General features: G+C 47.2%; 1 protein-coding gene across 2 annotated transcripts in view; it reads left to right on the plus strand.

Annotated features, from left to right (window-relative positions):
• Window positions 1–4978: 4978 nt before the first annotated feature.
• LOC144175323 (E3 ubiquitin-protein ligase parkin-like) overlaps window positions 4979–18067 on the plus strand; it is a 96338-nt gene continuing 83249 nt past the window's right edge. The window contains exons 1-3 of one of the 2 annotated variants that reach the window (XM_077704413.1): window positions 4979–5462; window positions 10157–10310; window positions 14462–14577. In XM_077704413.1, the coding sequence (XP_077560539.1) occupies window positions 5169–5462; window positions 10157–10310; window positions 14462–14577 (564 nt within the window). In that variant the 5' untranslated portion in view covers window positions 4979–5168. The remainder of the gene's footprint in view (window positions 5463–10156; window positions 10311–14461; window positions 14578–18067) is intronic. The other variant, XM_077704407.1, reaches the window with a different exon arrangement.

Here is an 18067-nt window from a genome sequence, read left to right on the forward strand (position 1 = left end):
TGCACTCTGGGCCGCTCAGAAATCTGAACAGAAGTATTAAATGCAGAGCATTTTAGTAACTCACGATGTCACCCGCGTTGGCGTCCGTAGTCCGCATCACTACGTAGTCCGCACCCTACACTATATAAAGAAATAATACCTTCCGGCGCCAGGTTTGGATCCCACGACTCTGCGGGCGCAACGCAAGGTACACGGCACTTTACCGACTGCTCCACGGAGCCGACACGGAATGGAAGGTTACGCACGCGCTTTATATCCTTGACTCATTCAACCGTCGGCCACAGGTGCGCCCTCTCCCCCGCGTCCTCCTCGCCTTCTCTCCGCTCGCAGCACCCTCTCTCGCCGCGTTCGGTTCGCGTTCATGTGGTGGCGCGATTTCGGCGCCATAACACTCTCTCGCGAAGGGCATTGGATTGGATTCGATTGGATTGGATTGGATTGGCTTGGCTTGGATTTGGATTGGGTTGGATTAAAGTGGATTGTGTTGGATTGTGTTGCGTCATAGCCGCGCCACGTTGCGTCGTAGCCTCTCCACGTTGCGTAATAGCCGCGGCAGGGGGTTCACGGCACGTTTCACGTTTCACCATCGACTTCATCGACAATGTCTACGCTGGAAGACAACAATTACAACAACAACAACCAATACGTAATCCATAAGACTTGCAGGCACGCCCCCCGCGGAAATGCTCTGCATTTGATCGTGCCCCTCGCGAGGGGGATGTTTTGATTTTTTTCTTCCTCCTCCTCCCCCTCCTCCTCCTCCTCCTCAGCCTCTGCCGCAAATCTCGTTGCCTCCGTCCGCCGCGCAGAGACGGAGAAGTCACATCGTCTAACACCGTGTTGGAGCTTACTTTAATTTTATACAAAAAGTTTTCACTCTTGTGCTACACCAATACAACTGAACCAACCACCGTTCATGCATCATGCATTGATTTAACCTTACCAAGAATATCTCTTCAAAGTGATAAATGGTGTGGTTACGTGCATTTCACTTCTCTCTGTTTTCACTATTGGTAGAGCGATGTGAGTGAATTTAAGTGACGTCGCATGGGTAATCGTTGTGGGTGCCGTTTACAGCTTTGCTTTCCAACCAGATTATCGGGGTGGATTGGCGCGATTTTTTTATTTTCACGCATATATTGTAGCTTGCCAATACCGAGCGCATCCGCGAGAAGTGATAACGAACAGTGGCATTGGCTGTACTTTTTTTTTTTTTCATTCCATTTTTTTTAGTACTAAAATGCCCCGGCATACCGCCATCGGTGCTCTGAGAACGCTGCCTATCAATGTTAAGTATATCGATGACGGAAGAAAAGAATAAAAAGAAAACAAGATGACCGTGGCCGTTATCGGTTATGAGGGCAGTGCGCGCACTCGATGGAACAGCCTAGGGCGAAGCAAACATAGCATAATCTCGTTGTGGTAAATGCTAAAAAGTGTCACGCAAAGGCGCTGTCGTCGCGGTCGGTCGGCGCTCCCGCGATAACCTTCAAATTGATCCCGACTGTACCTTGCGTTGCGCCCGCAGAGTCGTGGGATCGAAACCTGGCGCCGGAAGGTATTATTTCTTTATATAGTGTAGGGTGCGGACTACGTAGTGATGCGGACTACGGACGCCAACGCGGGTGACATCGTGAGTTACTAAAATGCTCTGCATTTAAAAGCACCCTTCGACGTTCCAGAAACGGCAGACGACTGCACTCAACAATAAGAAAAGTGCAATGTGTGGAAGCAATGTTTATAACACGTTTCACACTCAAGCGGTGACCAGGGCGAAGATGTTTCGTGGAATTAAACCAGCGCATTAACCCGCAACGGCCGCTGATTATTGCGTTTCTAGAGGAAATGCGCAAGCAGAGGTAATTATGTCATTGTTTACTGCCAAACGAGCCCACATATTGGTTGTTTTGTCGTGTGCAGCACGCGTCTTGCGCCGCACGCAACGTGAAAAAGCAGACGACGCGAGAGCGCCATCCACACCGGCCTGCGCACCCAAGAAGGAACCAATACAGCAGATTCTTTACAGTGGGGGCGCTTCGAACCAACCCCATGCCCTTCCAACCCGCCTTTCTGTTAGTCGACGCATCGCCTCTGGCCGAGCAGCTGTGTGTTTTTGACAGTGCGCTTCGCTGCCGGCGGGCCGCTCAGCCCGACCGGAGCGTGAATAGCAGAATCACGTTTAGCTAAGCGATAACCCTATCTCCCTCTACGGGAAATCATTCGCGTCACTGGTCGTGCCCTGTGCCTGTGCAAACCAAGACATCATCCGAAAGGAAAAATAAAAAATAAGAAATGATATTTCAGTCACGGAAAGTGCCGTGTTTATTTGCCTGTCTCACCATTTTCATATAATACAGTCGCTGATAAGATATGAAGGCCTCGCATATTTTTCTTCATGTGCCCCGAGTTAAAATGTTTCTTTCAATTTTTTGATTAGGCGCTTCCGAGTGATAATGTTAGGCTGTTTGACCCAATTAGACCGAAAATTCAGAAGGGGGGAGGAGTCGCCTATTTTAATGACGCACATGTAAATTTACACGGACAGGTATCGCGTGTAGCCACGGCAGGGCTAGAGCTGTGGCAAGTGCGCGCGCGCCGCCGCTCTACCTGCCCCGCGCGTGCTTAGGTCAACCGGCGAGGGTTGGTCCGCAGCGACACGAACTAGCGGCGGTCAAAGGTGGGAACTATACCCGAAGCGCAGGCCGTATGAAAGTGCGCGCCCGCCGCTCCTCCAGCCCGGCCGTGCCACACTAGGAGCGGTTCGTCCCACCGCCGCCAGGGGCCGACGGCACTATACAATTTTCCATAACCAGCCGGGAAAGGAGGAGAATACCTGTGAGAATACTCTCAAACCAGTTCTCTTGGCGGCCGTCCAGCGTTGCCTGAACGCGCTGGGCTGCTAACATGTGCTAACATCGCTCGGCGCCCATGCTCGGCTCGGTGTGCTCCGCTGCGTAGGTCAGGAGTATTTCGCACCGTGTGCTTAGTTTTTGCGGAACTTTCAACTGTTTTAGCGAATGCTGCGATGCCGTTCAAGACGCAAACGTCGCTTGGTCAGCACTGCGCGGTGGTGGGTTATTGAACAACCAGAGAAAGCGAGAAACAGTCGCTGACAGCACGCATGTGCACGACACTGCCTGGAGAAAAAAATGCAGTGCGGTTGCGGCGTGTTTTTGCGGCATCGCTTCCCGACGCACACCGAGTTGACATATCGGTGGATTCCGTTGATAAATCGCAACGACTTTGTACCAACGACCAACTCCAGGGTTTGCTGGGTGCACTTGGACGGCAAGCAGACGGAGCAAAATCCATTTATCACACGCAAAGCTGCGACAGGGAACGGAACCCCCTGAAATGTTAGAAGCAACTTCATCCTTTACAATACAGCATTGATTGGTTGGTTGATTGATTCATTCATTAATTCATTATGGTGTTTAACGCACCGACGCTTCATGGGTGATGATGCGTGCCGTCTATAGTGGAGGGCTGCGGGTTAATTTTGACCACTTGGGGATCTTCCACGAGCGCCGATACAATATACAACACTACAATAACTTATGGTTCCTTGTAGTCAATTTAAAATATCATATATTGTTTGGTCATTACAGCCGATTAGCATTAAACAATTCCCTTTTCATCTAATCTAACCTTTAAAATCACGGCGTTTTGTTTACTTTTTTTCAGGCAAACGCATTACACTGTCAAACGATATGAAAGGATAACTTTCTCCATCGCACAGCTGCTGGTCGATAGCAGGATAAGCAGGCAGCCAAATGTGGAAACGCAGCTCGAGATACGCGTGAACGCTGCATTTGGAAAATAGCTCAACCTGTTCACCACGCCGTTACCGTAAAAGGAAAAGCTTCTAATCCTTTTGCGTTGCCGCGGAATCTAATTAAAGTATTACAATTACAGTTACTACTGGTCGCGGAAAGCATTTGTGGTGCAAGCAGCGGTTTCACAAAGGTGGGCTCCGAGCGACAGGCCACATGCGCTGCGCAGAGTTATAGTCAATCATGATCACGATCATGATAAACCAATATTAACTCGCCCGAACGTCAACCCTTTTGCTCAACCTTGAAATAGTAATTTGACTGGTTGTGCGGTCGTGTTATTTTTCCGCCCGGGTAATTTCGTTTCGTCAGTAACCGTCATAAGTCTAGTTAAGAAAGATTATATTGCATCGCAATGTCAACAGCGTAGCAATCGCCTCGTCTGAAGTCCATCGCGAGCACGGATCACCGTGACCCACATATGCTGTGCGCGCTCCGCATTCGACGTCCGCGCTTCCGTAAACATGACTAATCGGTGAACATAACAAGCACGGTGACATCGAAAACACGTATTTACTCCCCGATATCGATTTCTATGTCAGTCGGTGCCATACCGGTACGTTTGCATCGCGGAACTGCGGAGCACCACCGGCACCACCACCACACTGCTACTGCTGCTCGCAACAGCCGGGGTCGGAATTTCCCGCTCTGGCAGCAAATTAGGACCTAAAATCCGTCCGCAGATGATGAAAACAAAACAGAACACACACACACAAGCACTGCAACCGCTAACTTAACGCCAAACCACTACGGTTTACTCGGTAATGCACGGATACCGAGCAGACGCACGCAAAGAACGGCGCACAGCGCAGAGGTTTCGGCGGTCGCTTCATAGGCGGCGCTAGCGTCTGGTCAGAAAAAGCAAATGGCGGCGCCCACCTCTAGCAACATGGAGGAAGAAACTTTTCTTTCCTCCATGTCTAGCAAGGAAAATGGTATATAGCTGCACGGAGGAAAGAAAAGTAGTCGCTGTCATGGTCGATGTGGTTGCCTCGGCGAGCGACTTCGGTTCGGCTGGAAAAATCGCTCCATGTTGTTAGCGCTAAAGGGGCTAAAGGCTCCTGATCATTATCATCAGCGTGCAATACGCGTGCAGACAACCGGATCCGCGTCTCCGAAAAAAGCCCATCTTGGAAACTAGACGCTAGATTTTAGCAAAGTATGTGATAATACGATGTTGTATGCGCCGTTTGCTCCCTAAACTGAAGCGACGCTCGTTAGTGTGCAAGTCGCTTTCACCCGTGAAGCCTCATGGGCTCATGGCTCTCTCTTGCACTGCTATCGCTCTAGCCGTCATAGCAGCAGCAACAAGAGAGCTCGAATGGAGGCTGCTGGATGGCGGTTGGCGTCGTCGCCTTGCGTGCGTTCGTCGACGCGTTCGCGCTGTTCCTGTGGCGTCGGCTAGCGTTCCTGGCGTTCTTTAGGAGAACATCCGTGTCTAATGTCAGAATGAACGAAATCACGATCAACGTACGCTTCTCGGCGGACTTGGTGGTGCCGCTGAGGCTGGCACGAGAGGTGACCGTCAAAAATCTCAAGGAACGGCTGGCCGAGCACCTTTCCCTGCCTGTCGAAGAAATTCGAGTGATCTTCGCAGGCAAAGAGCTCTTCGATCAAGTGTCTATCAAGGTGAACGACGAGTTTTTGCTCACGGTTCGCGCCGAAACCCTTTTGTGCGTACGGCCTTCGTGGTGGTCGCGTCCGCGACATGCTTTCCTTGTGGGTGTTGTTCGTAGTAATGATTTGTCTCGGAGATATAATATATACCAGGGCCCATGTGGAAGAGATTTTGGCCGGCGCTGAAGCGCCTCAGCTTGTCTGAATTAAGGCCCGACCCTCAACTGTGGCGCACCTGAAGCTTGGGCACGTTGAATCTCAAATTCGAAGCTATCGTGTTACACACGCTGTCAGCATTTTGTTTATTACTGTGCACAGCCTGTGCCGAAACTTTTGAAGTCGCTGCGTCTGTAACGTGAGACGAGAGCAGCGCACGAGTCCCCGTCAACATTAGGAAAGCTCCTCATTAAGAAACAGGAGGTGCAAATCGCTGTGTGTATGATGCCCGAGATATTTTTGGTTTGTTTGACGGGCTTCTGCTCTAATTGGGCTGAGTGGGCTGACAAGGTTTGTGACTTATTTCGGACTACCAACGCGCGCCATTCACTGAGACAGCTCACGGGTGCAATTCAGAATTACAGAAGCATTCCCAGCAACTGTAAAGGTCTGAGGTCACTACTGCAGGCAGAAAAACAATTGTGTATTAACATTCACGAAGTCATGTTAATGCATTGTTGTCGCAAATTTGTTTTTCGTTTTTTTTTTTTTTCAAAATACTTTTTGCCCAGGATGCATGTCATGAGTGCCCGCTACGCTGTCAAAACGTGGTGGCAGTGTTGTGAATTAATGCACGTTTAACCATTCGGCAAAGTTCTTCGTTGCACTGCTGCCCGGTGTATCGCCTTCGTATATGCAAATGAAGGCAGCCGTGTGTAAAACCGCAGTTCTTCTGCCAGACCTTGCTTGTGGTGCACGCATCAGTGCAAAGCAGAAGCTGGACCAGTCAGTACATGGTCCGGAAGGAAAACAGGGCAGGGGGGAGAGAACGGGAGTTGAAGAAACGAAATGCTCAAGCAAGTGCGTGAGTGCGCGTGGAGTGTGTGTTCTTCATTATGACCTCGTGGTTGCCTTCTAGGCAGGGCATTCTTCCAAGTGGGGCTGCAATCCCGTCTCTGAAATTTGCACCCTCCTGGGCTGCTGTCTCGGCCAGTGCGCACGTGACATTTTATGAATCCTTTAAAATACCTGGCAGTGGTGGTGGCAAGCACACCCTCGCTGCCCCTCTTCCCCATTGAACTTTTTCTTCCAGCATGATGGCTGGGCAGTTATTCCAGCCTCTTGGCCATAATTGGGTGCGATTATGATTGCTGTTCGTTACGGTTCCTGTGTGTTGCCTCCTGAGGCAATGCACTCTGGTTAACAGTCATCAGTACTGTATAATAAAGTTTACTCTTTGTCTCGTTTATTCACTCTTGTATTTTTCATTCTGAAAAAAAAACAAAAAGAAAACAGCATTTCGATGAGTTGTGAATGCAAAAAAAAATGTCCAATTGATACGCTCAGTGCTCATTTGATTTTTGGTGCCGTTTGTGTTTTAAGCTTTGCGGTTAAATTGGTCCAGGGTATTTTTTTAGTGTTGCTACGTTAGCTTGTGGGCTGTAGGCTGGCATCATTTACGTGATGTTGCTGAGAATCCTACCACCGTTCACAGCAGCCTGGTTCCCTGATGCCACTTGCACCACTGGTTAAGATGCTTGGGCTGAAAGGTTTGCTTATGGGCAAGTCGTTACTTAATACATTGAAGAAAAACAGTGCTGCTTTCCTTCGAAAATGCTTGTGCTACCTTGGTGACAACGATCCTGATATGCATGGTAGGGCGAGGCCCTCCCTTCAGTGCAGTGGGTGTCTCCGAACTTTTTGCCCAATATATATTGCACTCTCTCGCTGGCGATGACCTGGTGTCTGTGCATACAGCCCCCTTGGTGGATGATTGAGCTGTATTGGGTCGATTTGTATTGTACTCTGATGTACTCACAGTTCAAGCAAAAAAAACATTAAAAAGGAAATTTCCAATGAATGGAGAAGTTTCAGAGGGGCAGAAAGTACGAGCTCAGAGACTTTTGGGGCTGGTTTCGAACTTGTTTCTCACTTACTGGGTGGAGGACGGTTTCGTTATGGCCTATAATGAATCCAGGAAAGCTGTGCAGTATATCATTCGAAAACCAACATGTGGGCGGACTTCATCAGAATCAACAGCTGGCCTAGTTGGTATCCATCCATCCTAAACAGCGCTTGACAACACGATGACGAGGAAGAGGGGACATAAGGCGGCGCTGACTCTCAACTAAATCTGTATTCGGAAGAAAACACACATATATACAAACATAAGGGTGCTGACTCTCAACTAAATCTGTATTTCGGAAGAAAACACACATGTATACAAACATACACCACACGTGTCTCTACATGTCATCACTACACAGCAGTGTGGCAACAATCTTATTGTAGCCCACACCCTCAAAAAAAAGAAAAACAAAAACAACAACCTAAGTCATCGTCTTTGACAGGAAGGCAAATTCCTTATCGTACAGTGTCACAGAAGCATGGCTAGAGTGAAGGGAAGTTCATTAGCCATGCTTCTGTGACACTGTACAGTAAGAAATTTGCTTTCCTGTCAAAGACGATGACTTAGGTGATTGTTTTTCTTTGTGGGGGGGGGGGGGGGGGGGGAGTGGGCTACGATAAGATTATTGGCACACTGCTGTGTAGTTTTGTCGTGTAGAGACACTTGTGGTGTATGTTTGTATATATGTGTGTTTTCTTCAGAATACAGATTTAGTTGAGAGTCAGCGCCGCCTTATGTCCCCTCTTCCTCGTCATCGTGTTGTCAAGCACTGTTTAGGATAGACTGACTTCATGTTGATATTTTGTCTGGAAGCTTGCTTTCTTCTGTTGGCTGAGTTTCTGTTGAACTGCATTCTCACATACTAAAGTGGCTTCCCCTACAATCGTTAGCGTGGCATCAGCTGTGTGTAGCATTTTTGCGGCTTCCGACTGGTTGCAGTTGAAGTAGTTTGCAGCCACGCTGTCCACCTAAGCAAGAGCCAGAGTATCGGGCTGGTATTATGGACAAGTTGGAGCAATATCTGGAGAAACAAGAAGAAAGTAAACATTTAGGGGTTTGGCCCATTTTTGTCTTTTTGACTGAGCCCCACTTGATCCAAGGGCTATCCACACTGATCGTGGACATCTACAAGGTGGGGTGAGGGTGCTCTTGGTACCCCAGGGTTCTTAATGCCCTTGAAGGGAGCCTACCTTTTTTCACAAATTGTGTTCTTGGCCATAAAAACTGAAGCTGATGTGAGTGAACGGTGCCTTATCTGCAACTCTATTGCGACTTATGGGCAGCATTTCATAATTTCGGGGTTTTGGAAGTACAGTAGCCGACCAATTTTTCGGACCTGGAGGGGAACGAAGAATAGTCCGAATAAATGAGCAGTCCGAAAAATTCGCGAGTCGCAAAAACAAACTTCATTTTATTTAAATAGGACTGAAGAAGACTCAAGTGATTTCCGGACAAACCTTATGATGATGTTTACTGTAAGTCAGCGTCAACCGGTGCCTAAAAAAGTGGTGTAAAAAAATTGGCCCTGTATTATTCGTTTCCAGCTTTCGAGATCGCTTCCGCTGCAGACTACATGCAAACTTTGGCCTCCAAGGTAAAGTTTGTTACCTCGGCGGCCGTCCGAGGTATTAAACCCATCCATTCCGCAGCTAGCCAAGTGGCTTAGGATTCAAAATGGCATAGACCTGGAGTCGCACCGTGGCTCAGTCGCGGGAAATTTTGCCTGAAAAATTGAACTTTTGGCTTTATTTTGTCTGAAATATCTATGTCTCATATGCATTGCTTCAATGGGTCAACTGGTGGTTCCTCTGGGAAAGTCCGGAATATCCAGGAAGTCCGAATTTTTGGAGTCCGAAAAAACAGTTGGCTATTGCGTTGTAACAGTAAAAATAAAGCAAAACACGAAAATTACCTTACCAGAACATAAAGACTCCTTAAAGTGAAAAAAAATTCCGGGGTTATTTTACAGTGCATAGATGAAAGTTTGCTCATGCAAAACTATTCTTTAGTCTCCAATGGAGCAGTGTGGGACAACATTTGACATTGCCGAATAGCATGGCAGTATTCGTTATTGTTCCGCACAAACTGGGTTACCAGAAAAAAAAAAAGGGCTCACATGAATGATGTGCGAAGTGCCGTGCACTTGGGCAACAGAAATTTGTTTATCCCACATAAAGCCACGGCCGAAATCGATTTTGCTCTTTAGCCCAACCACGAATGTTGCGTCTCTGCACTGGATTTAGCGCAATCTCCTAGGTTTAGCTGCTGCAGTGTCTTAGTGGGTAAGGTGTTGTGCTGCTAAACCTGAAAAGACTGGTTCCGTCTCAGCCACTCTGAGCATTTTTCGGACGGAGTGGACAAGCAAGAACGCTTGTGTGTCAAAATTTCGGCGCACGTTAAAGATCCCCAGGTGGTCGCAAATGCCAAGGGTAGCTTTGGGGTGAAAAACACCCAAAATTATTGTACATGTTTATTTATATGTGAACACTCTAAACGTAAGCGAGAGCTTGACAGGGGCAGGTTACTCTTGAGGTTAGGTGCAAATGGAGTTTGTGTGCTGCGTGCAGCCAGAGTGGGTTGAGCACGCCGGCCCACAGGTAAGAGGAGGGCTCGGTGTAAAGGCGTTGCCCTCTCCTTGCAGGAATACAACATGGACGAGGAGACGACCGTGCACGCGGTGCGCTCGGCCGGCCCCGACGAGGCCGTGGTCGTGGGTGCTGAGGTGTGCTGCCCTCTCGGGGAAGGAATCATCACCTCCCAGCTCAGCCAGGAGGAGCACTTGGCCCGCCAGACAGGCAAGGGGGGCAGGGGTGCGAGAGGCGCGTCAACCCCTTTGGTGGCTGGACGTGTGCAACCATAGGGCAGTACATGCTTGGCCGTCTGCTGATGCCTTTGTTGTTTTTTTCTTTGTGAGCTTCTAATCCCAAAACCAGGTACTTAGCAAGCACCAGTGGTGCACATTGGCTGCTCTTTCAGTGGGTGGGGCTGTAATGTTTCTATTGATGCATGTAATGTTCGGTATGGATTTGATACATTGCACTGCATCATCATTGTGTTTCTTCACAGACTTAAGCAAGCGCAGCAAAGGCACGCGGTGTATTTTTTGATATTTTTCTTTTCTGGCCTTTTAGATACGATTGGGATTTGTATTCTCAGCAAGAATATGTCCTCAAAAGATGTTGTTTGCTACGCTGGTGCTTGTTGAAGCAGTGTGTAGGAAGCTTGCGCGACAACATGCTGTTGACCATTGTTAGATCATTAGTATTCTCACAGGCCGAGTCCCACAGGCACAGTAGGAAGCCTGGGAGCAACCTTTCGCACCAATTCCCACTCTATGGCACGTGTCATTATGTTTAGAGGGCCAGGAAGAGGGGCCTCATTTTTTTTCTTTTTCTTTTCTTTTTTCTTTCTTTTTTTTTTTTTTTTTTTTTTGTCAAGTGGGGTCTGATGGGGAAAGATTCCTCATTAATCGGGGTACCACGCAAGATGCAGACTGGTCTTTTTGTTAAATTGTACAATGCGTGTCTGAGCTTTGGACCACGAGATGATTCCCCTCCTGAAATTGGTCATGCGTGTTCAGGAGGTACACTTGATACATTCAGAAGGCAGTGCAGACGAATGAAAACCATGTACTGGTGTGCCATGTAGACTATTAGCTACATGAATTCTATTGCGTTTCGTTTGCTTGCATGTGTAAGTTGCCGTTCAGGCATTGGTAAGTCGATGCCACCATTGTAAACTTTGTGAAGCTGGCAGCATTTGGGTGTTGACCTCCACTTAAATGCTGCCATAGTAAAAAAGTGTATCACAGGGCAGGCTAATGATTGTTGAAGATATACATCATTACTGACAGGAAGGTCGACCAAGCAGCCACTTCATAGTGGTAGCAGTCCTTCTGCTGAGCTTGACTATCCTTGAAACATGCAGTGTTATCTCGGTTTCTATCCTGAACTTGTTAAGATGAAAATCTATTAGGCTGTAGCACCCTGTTTGGCCGTTTCAGTCAGTGGAGTCGTTACGGGGGTGGCTGTGGGGGTGATCAATCGCAAATGCAGATGGCCATGAGCGGCAAAAAAAAAAAAGAGTCCTGGACTCGGTGCAGGTTGCAAAACACACCTGAGCGGAGACCTCAATGGTTTGGTGCATGTGTGCTCCCTTCTGGCTGGTCTTACCTTCAGGAGAAGTCAGTACATTGATGGCAGTGCCCATGGCATCATTATTGTATGGGTTGAGTAACTATGCGCCAGGTTTTCTTCTCTTTTTGTGTGTGTGTGTGAATGCCCTCAGTGTACTACATTGAAGAGGGATTGGTATTTAAACTTCGAATGAACAAAAATAAGGAGCATGGGAACACCTCACTACACAAAGACTCAAAATAGCTGTGCATGTCATAGTATGATCAAAATGGCACAACTGTATATACACCAATTCTAAGAGTAAGCTTGTACAATGCAGTTTTGCTCAGCAGCTTTAAGTAAATCTGTTGTAGTGATTGCTGTCACATTTTTCATAGGGAAGGGGATTACAGTCTTTCGATGTTTGCAGCAGAAAAGGGTTAGAGATGGCTTTTTCATGTAATGAAATGACGCCTACCTTGTGGGAGGGTTCCAGTCATGAGGACACGCATAGCAACGGGGGGATAGTCACGCAACCTCTAATGGTAAAAAAAAATTTATAAAAAAAAGGTATTGGAAGACGTGAAGTGAGAGGGGCTTTTTCATGTCAATATGACACCTACCTTGTGGGAGGGATCCAGTCGCAAGGGCACACATAACTGTGGGGTGAAAAGAAGCCACCCAACCTGTTTTATATATACAGTCGGGCGATTCAGCGATGTCAGTACTGGCAGGGACTCCCTCATGGACACGCTGGATGCTCACTGATATTAGGAAAGGCAAAACACGTAGAGTTAATTCTGTATCTCTTCGCATTGACAAATGAGTATTTTCGAGTGTTTCTGCATGGAAGCTGTTTTTCCTGAGGACTGCCTGAGAGACGGGGGCTGTTGTAGGGTGCTAGAGGAGGCGGCTAAACTGTTTGGCCCCAGATCGGTAGACTGCAAGGCTAGGAAACATGCTGATTGATTGTGGAGTTTAACGCGCCGACACAACGCAGGCGAAGAGGCGCGCCATAGTGGAGGGCTCCGAATTAATTTTGACCACCTGGGGATCTTTATTGTGTGCCGAAATCTCGTACACACGGGCGTTTTTGCTTTTGGCCTCCATCAGAAAAGCGGCCGCCGCGGCCGGGAATCGAACCCGCGACCTTGTGCTCAGCAGCGCAACGCCTTAGCCACTGAGCCACCGCGGCGGGTCTAGGAAACATGCTACTGGCAGGCGTATGTTACGGTCAGGCTGTGGAAATGTAGGGCAGGCGTCGTGAGGATGCCAGGAACACTATTTCATCAACAGCAAGTCCATTCATTCAATGTTACCATTTAATCATCATGTTGAGACGGTTTAGGAAAAGGGAAATAAGTGGATGATGAGCATTAGTAATTCTATGTAATGCCAATTTGAACAGTTGGCAAAACAAATGATGCCTTGTATTATTTTCTTTTTTTTTCTAGAAGATGGTAGGAAGCTTTTTTTTTAGTAACATGAGCCTTTTTTTTTTTTTTGAATGAGAGAATTTTTGGGCTTAAGGACAGGTAAGCGATTGTCTAGCTGCGCATCTGAAGGGGATGAGCGATGGACAGTTGACAGGTATCCATCAATGAGAGAGGATGTCCACCTTAGATTCGTAAGTGCTGAGGATGTCTTTTTCAGAGAGAATCAGAAACTTTCTAGCATGCCTTCTTATGTCATGATATTACGGCACATTACATAAAACCCCATTGACTGGAAGTCCTAAAATCTGGAAAAAAGTTCTGGGAAAAGTGCACTTATAGTTGGGCACAAATACAAAAAATTCCAATCCGCCAATTGCATGGTACAGAAATTTAGCATGTCTACCAACTGTGCCAATTAATGTCTTATTTTGCGAGTGAAATACAATGACAGAGTTTGTTCTTCAGGAGTAGCAGTGTTAAGTAGCAGTGGTTAAGGCTGTGTTCTTTTTGGAAACAGAGGGCAATCTGTTCTTTATGTTCAGTCTGTATATCCCTTTGCTTTGAAGTAATGTTGGGATTGCTTTGTTTTGCTGCCAGAAGGGGCTTAGTGAAGAACTTGGATTCTTGACCTATCTGTTAACACAACCAAAACAAATACCAATCCAGAGCTGATCATAGAAAGGTTAGTGGGAGATCCCTACAGAGAGGAGATGAAGGAGCTTGCAAATGAAAACTGACAGGAAGACAGAGTGAACATGCTCTTCCCTTTTTCTTTTTTTATTTCGCTTAAATACAAGTTTGTTGATTGAACCCATAATGAAGGCATTTTTCGGCTTTGGAATCCTGCATTTTGATATTGGGCTCCAGTGTATGTCACAGTGGTGGTGTTCTGATGAACTTTGGAAAGTGGGATTTTAAGCTACCCAAATTGTGCCCTGAAGCCTTTCAAGATAAGCAGGTAAAAATACATGGATGCGATTGACATGGGAGTAAAAAACCTTTGAGTCAACTGAAATTTCAAGATAACAAAGTCTGGGTTAACAAGGCCCTGGTGTCTATTAATGATGGATTTATATCAGGAGGTCAGCTAGGCAACGTAAACTGAGCATACACATGTTCCAGTGGAGCCGAGTGGTGTTGAGGTGTGGAAGCAGACCTTGCGGAACACGAGCACGCAGGCATTCTCGTGCCATGGGGCCTCTTTAACTGCCTTTTGACACTTTTTAACAGTGCATACTGTGGCAGGGATCATTGAAACATGGTGTGCTGCCTGAGCATTTTGTCAGTACCTGTTTGAAATGTTGGAGGAAGAAGAAGAAACAAGTGAATGAATGTGGTGACTTGTTGCATAGACGTTCTTTGTCTTCTCAGTGACTATTGTTCGAAACGTTCCAGAGGCGGAGAAGGCACTGTTCTTCGTCTACTGCAAGCGGCCCTGTGAACGTGTGCAGCCAGGGAAGCTGCGCGTGTGCTGTGCTGCGTGCGGCGAGGGTTCCTTCATCCTCGAGAAGGTTGGCTTCTTTATTTCTCTGCACGCCGTGTTTTGAAAGGAGGGGAGGGGTCACATTCTCCTTCCTTGCGCACCCTTTTTGCCCACGGGATGTTCCTAATTGTTTGCCCTAGTTTAAATAGGAGCAAGAATAAAAAGTACAGGCACTTCCCGATATCTAACCAACTGTACAGAACGCTGTGTGCAAGGCGATGGTCTTGCTTTAATCTTGTACAAAAGCCTGATTGAATTGGTGTTGCTTTTGTGGCATGAAGTTCTAAAGTTCTAAATCATTCGAGAGTGTTCTCCTGTGTGTAACAGAAGTGAGTACGTGAAAAAGTGCTTTCTTGGTTAGATTGGCGTCTATATTGCACACGTTCTGGGTAAAAAAAGAAAAAGAAGCACACTCAAATCTGTATTAGGCTGATAAACGTGAAGTGTGGGAACACAGCTCTCACCAGAGCTAAGGTACCTATTAGTATGTGTCTTCACACAGTGAAGTTTGCTGCATAATGGCTGATGCGGAAAGTAAATAGGCAGAAGGGATGCCTTCTAAACAAACTCTGTCACTCTTGCACTCCTGGCTTGGTGCAGTTCGGTTTCGGCCGGGTAGTAACTCATTTTAGGCATCGTCACCCCTTCTGTAAAGAACCAGCCTGATGGCGTGCTGCTAGTATCGGACTTGCTACGAACCATGATGGCCTGCCCTCAGTTTCTTGCACATCACGTTTCAGTTTCAATGTTAGGTTTGGTGCACAAGGCCTCGTTTGGGGGTTTCTGGACTGCAGTTGTGTAGGCATCTCCACAGTATTTCGGGTGGCTGTGAGCCTCGGTGTTTTGTAACAGTTGCCTGGCCAGACTTGCAGACACGCTACACAAAACCATCTCAGGAAGGAATTTGCAGCACTGCATGCTTTGCACAAGATTTGAACTGACCTAATGAACTAGGCATCGTGTTAATCGCTTGCCATCAAGTCTGCCGTGATGTGGCAGTACTTTTTATTCTTGTTGCCTTTGACCTTGACCTTTTCTAAAAGCAAATAAAAGGAAGAGTTCTAAGCCTTTGTCAATGCTTTCCAGCACCTCTCAGCAGTTACAGGGCACTCCAAGCCCCGAAATTTGGCCTTGAGAGTTCAAGATGTGTAGTGTCCATGAAGATGCGGCTTTGTACATGTTCACATTGAGGGCCTAAAATGAAAGGGATTTGGCAATCACTAACATTAGCTGCTGTGCTGTTAATGTTGTCATGTGATCCCCAAGGCATGTGGGGACCTAAAGCATGTTCTGCAGTCCCATGTGCTGTCCATGCACCTAAACTCGTTGCTTCGAAAACACTCTAGCACTGGCATTTTCACAGGTGAAGCTTATGGTGGTGTGATCGCTGTAGAACACATAATGGAAGAGGAAATAGGTTGCTCGGTATTATGCACAGATTCTCTGAGCATAGTGACAGTTCTGACCTTAGCCTCATAAAAACGCAGTGTTGAGTTTGCTCGCTTTTAAGCACATTCATGTCGGCACACTCTGTGCGTCTCCAAGCTACCAATCATTGCGGAATAGCTGGAAGAAAGGCTGCTGCCCTTAAGGTTGGTTTATACTCCGACGTTTCCAGTGCACTGGTAAGCAGCGATGCGGTCGGCGACGACACGACCTCTAGAACATGCTAGGCGAAAAAATTCCGCGCTTTTGTACTCGAGCTTGCACCTGATATGGAGTAGCACTAAGTGGCTTCAGCTGGAGCACGTGCGAGAGGTTTCGCATTTAGTGCAGTGACTGTCGTCAAAGTCACCAAATGAAAGAGGTGAGCACATGGCTGCGCATGCGATCCGACTGCGATCAGACGGACTGACGTGGTGCATTGCGGGTCGACATATCCTGCGCGGTTTGCGTGGAATGGAGACATGCTCTGTCTTGATGCCCATTTGGTCGAAGCGCGCCAAGTGCCTCCAAACGCGTTCGCAGTTATATGATGTTAGGCTATAGGGGGACCTGCATTTGCCAATGTAGCATGGTCGTGCCACATGCAGACTACGTCAGATTATAAACGTGCCTCTAGTAACAGTGTGGTCATTGGCGCGTGTCCCTCACTTGTACCTCAAACCACTTACTAAAAGAGAACTCAGTGAACTGTAGCAGGAAAGTGTTGTTTGTTGTGGGCAAAGCAAACTTTATGTAATGAAAGCCAATGAAGGCAGGAGAACTTGTTTCTGGGCTTGTGGGTTACAGTCTGAGAGTGTGATTAGTAGCGCTAAAAAACGACACACGAGAAAGAAGACACGGGTAGGCGCTACACTTGCAACCACTTATTCGCAGACACTAGCATTGGGCATTCATGACAACATCCAGACATGCACAAAAAAGAAACAGCAGACATGCACCAGTGACAGCTTGATGGTTGCGGATCCTTTTCACACGAAGAAATCTGATGACGTGGTCGAATTTTTGAAGGAAAACCAGTTGATAGGGTGTATGTTCTCGATTGACATAGAAGAGTTGTTTTCTATTTCTCACGTAGAACTTTTCGAAAGTGTAACTTCATGTATTGATGCCAATGGAGCAATTTCCTTTCAGAACAGCATAGGCATGACGGTTGATAACTTTTTAACCTTGTTAGAGGCGTATCTTAGCAGTACATTCATATCTTTCGACAGTCGCCTCTATGTGCAGAAAAAGGGTATTTGCATTGGTTCGTGCCTTGCCCCTATCATATGTAGTATATTCCTAGCACAGATAGATCAGGCCTTGGAATTTCTTTTGAGCCGGCAAATTGCACACAATGGATGGGAACCAACTTGAGGAATTTCTTACCTTTTTCACTGAATGGAACGGGAACGATGCATGCGTGGGAGTAATAAAGACCTAACTCCACTGAACCCGAGTTCTTTATTCGGCCTTGTACTTGACGGTCTCGCGGATCATCTGCTTAGGCAGGCCGGTACTTCTGGAGATGCCGGTCTGTTTTTCCGCCTGTTCGACAGCGTTAAATATGCTTAATTTATTCGACAGGGAAATCAGCTACCCTGCCGCTCATGCTGCTGGCCGCACACACAGAAACCACTGGCACTGGCTTGGTTTGGCTGCGCCAACAACCCGGCTGCCAACAGTGTTGCCAGACGTAACAGTTTTTAGCCAAAGTAAACAAAGAAAAAGCTTATTGGGTGCTGGCCCTGTGGAAGTCCGCTATAAACATTCAGTCGAAACAATTTTCACCTAAAATTTAATCTGTTGTAGCCGATAGTCTGCTCTAGCCGGGTCTGCGGGATAGTCTGCTCTAGCATTCAACACTAGCATTGCCTAGTGTTGAATGCTTTGTACTTATCGGTTATGGAGAATCTATGCCATAGATGATTTATGGCTGGTTTGTAGTCTCCTCGGCCAAGGCGGTCGTGGTGAGATGTCCAGCGAGCTCCCTTTGAGCCACTCGACTGGATAAGTGCAAACCGCTCAATGGTATGAATATGCAACTCGAAATTAAGGAGCTAGCTAAAAAAAAGGACAAAGATCTGTGTGGG

This window comes from Haemaphysalis longicornis, unplaced genomic scaffold, assembly GCF_048455015.1.
Source record: "Haemaphysalis longicornis isolate Haplotype H1 unplaced genomic scaffold, Haemaphysalis longicornis Haplotype H1 scaffold_1, whole genome shotgun sequence".
NCBI classification, from domain to species: domain Eukaryota; kingdom Metazoa; phylum Arthropoda; class Arachnida; order Ixodida; family Ixodidae; genus Haemaphysalis; species Haemaphysalis longicornis.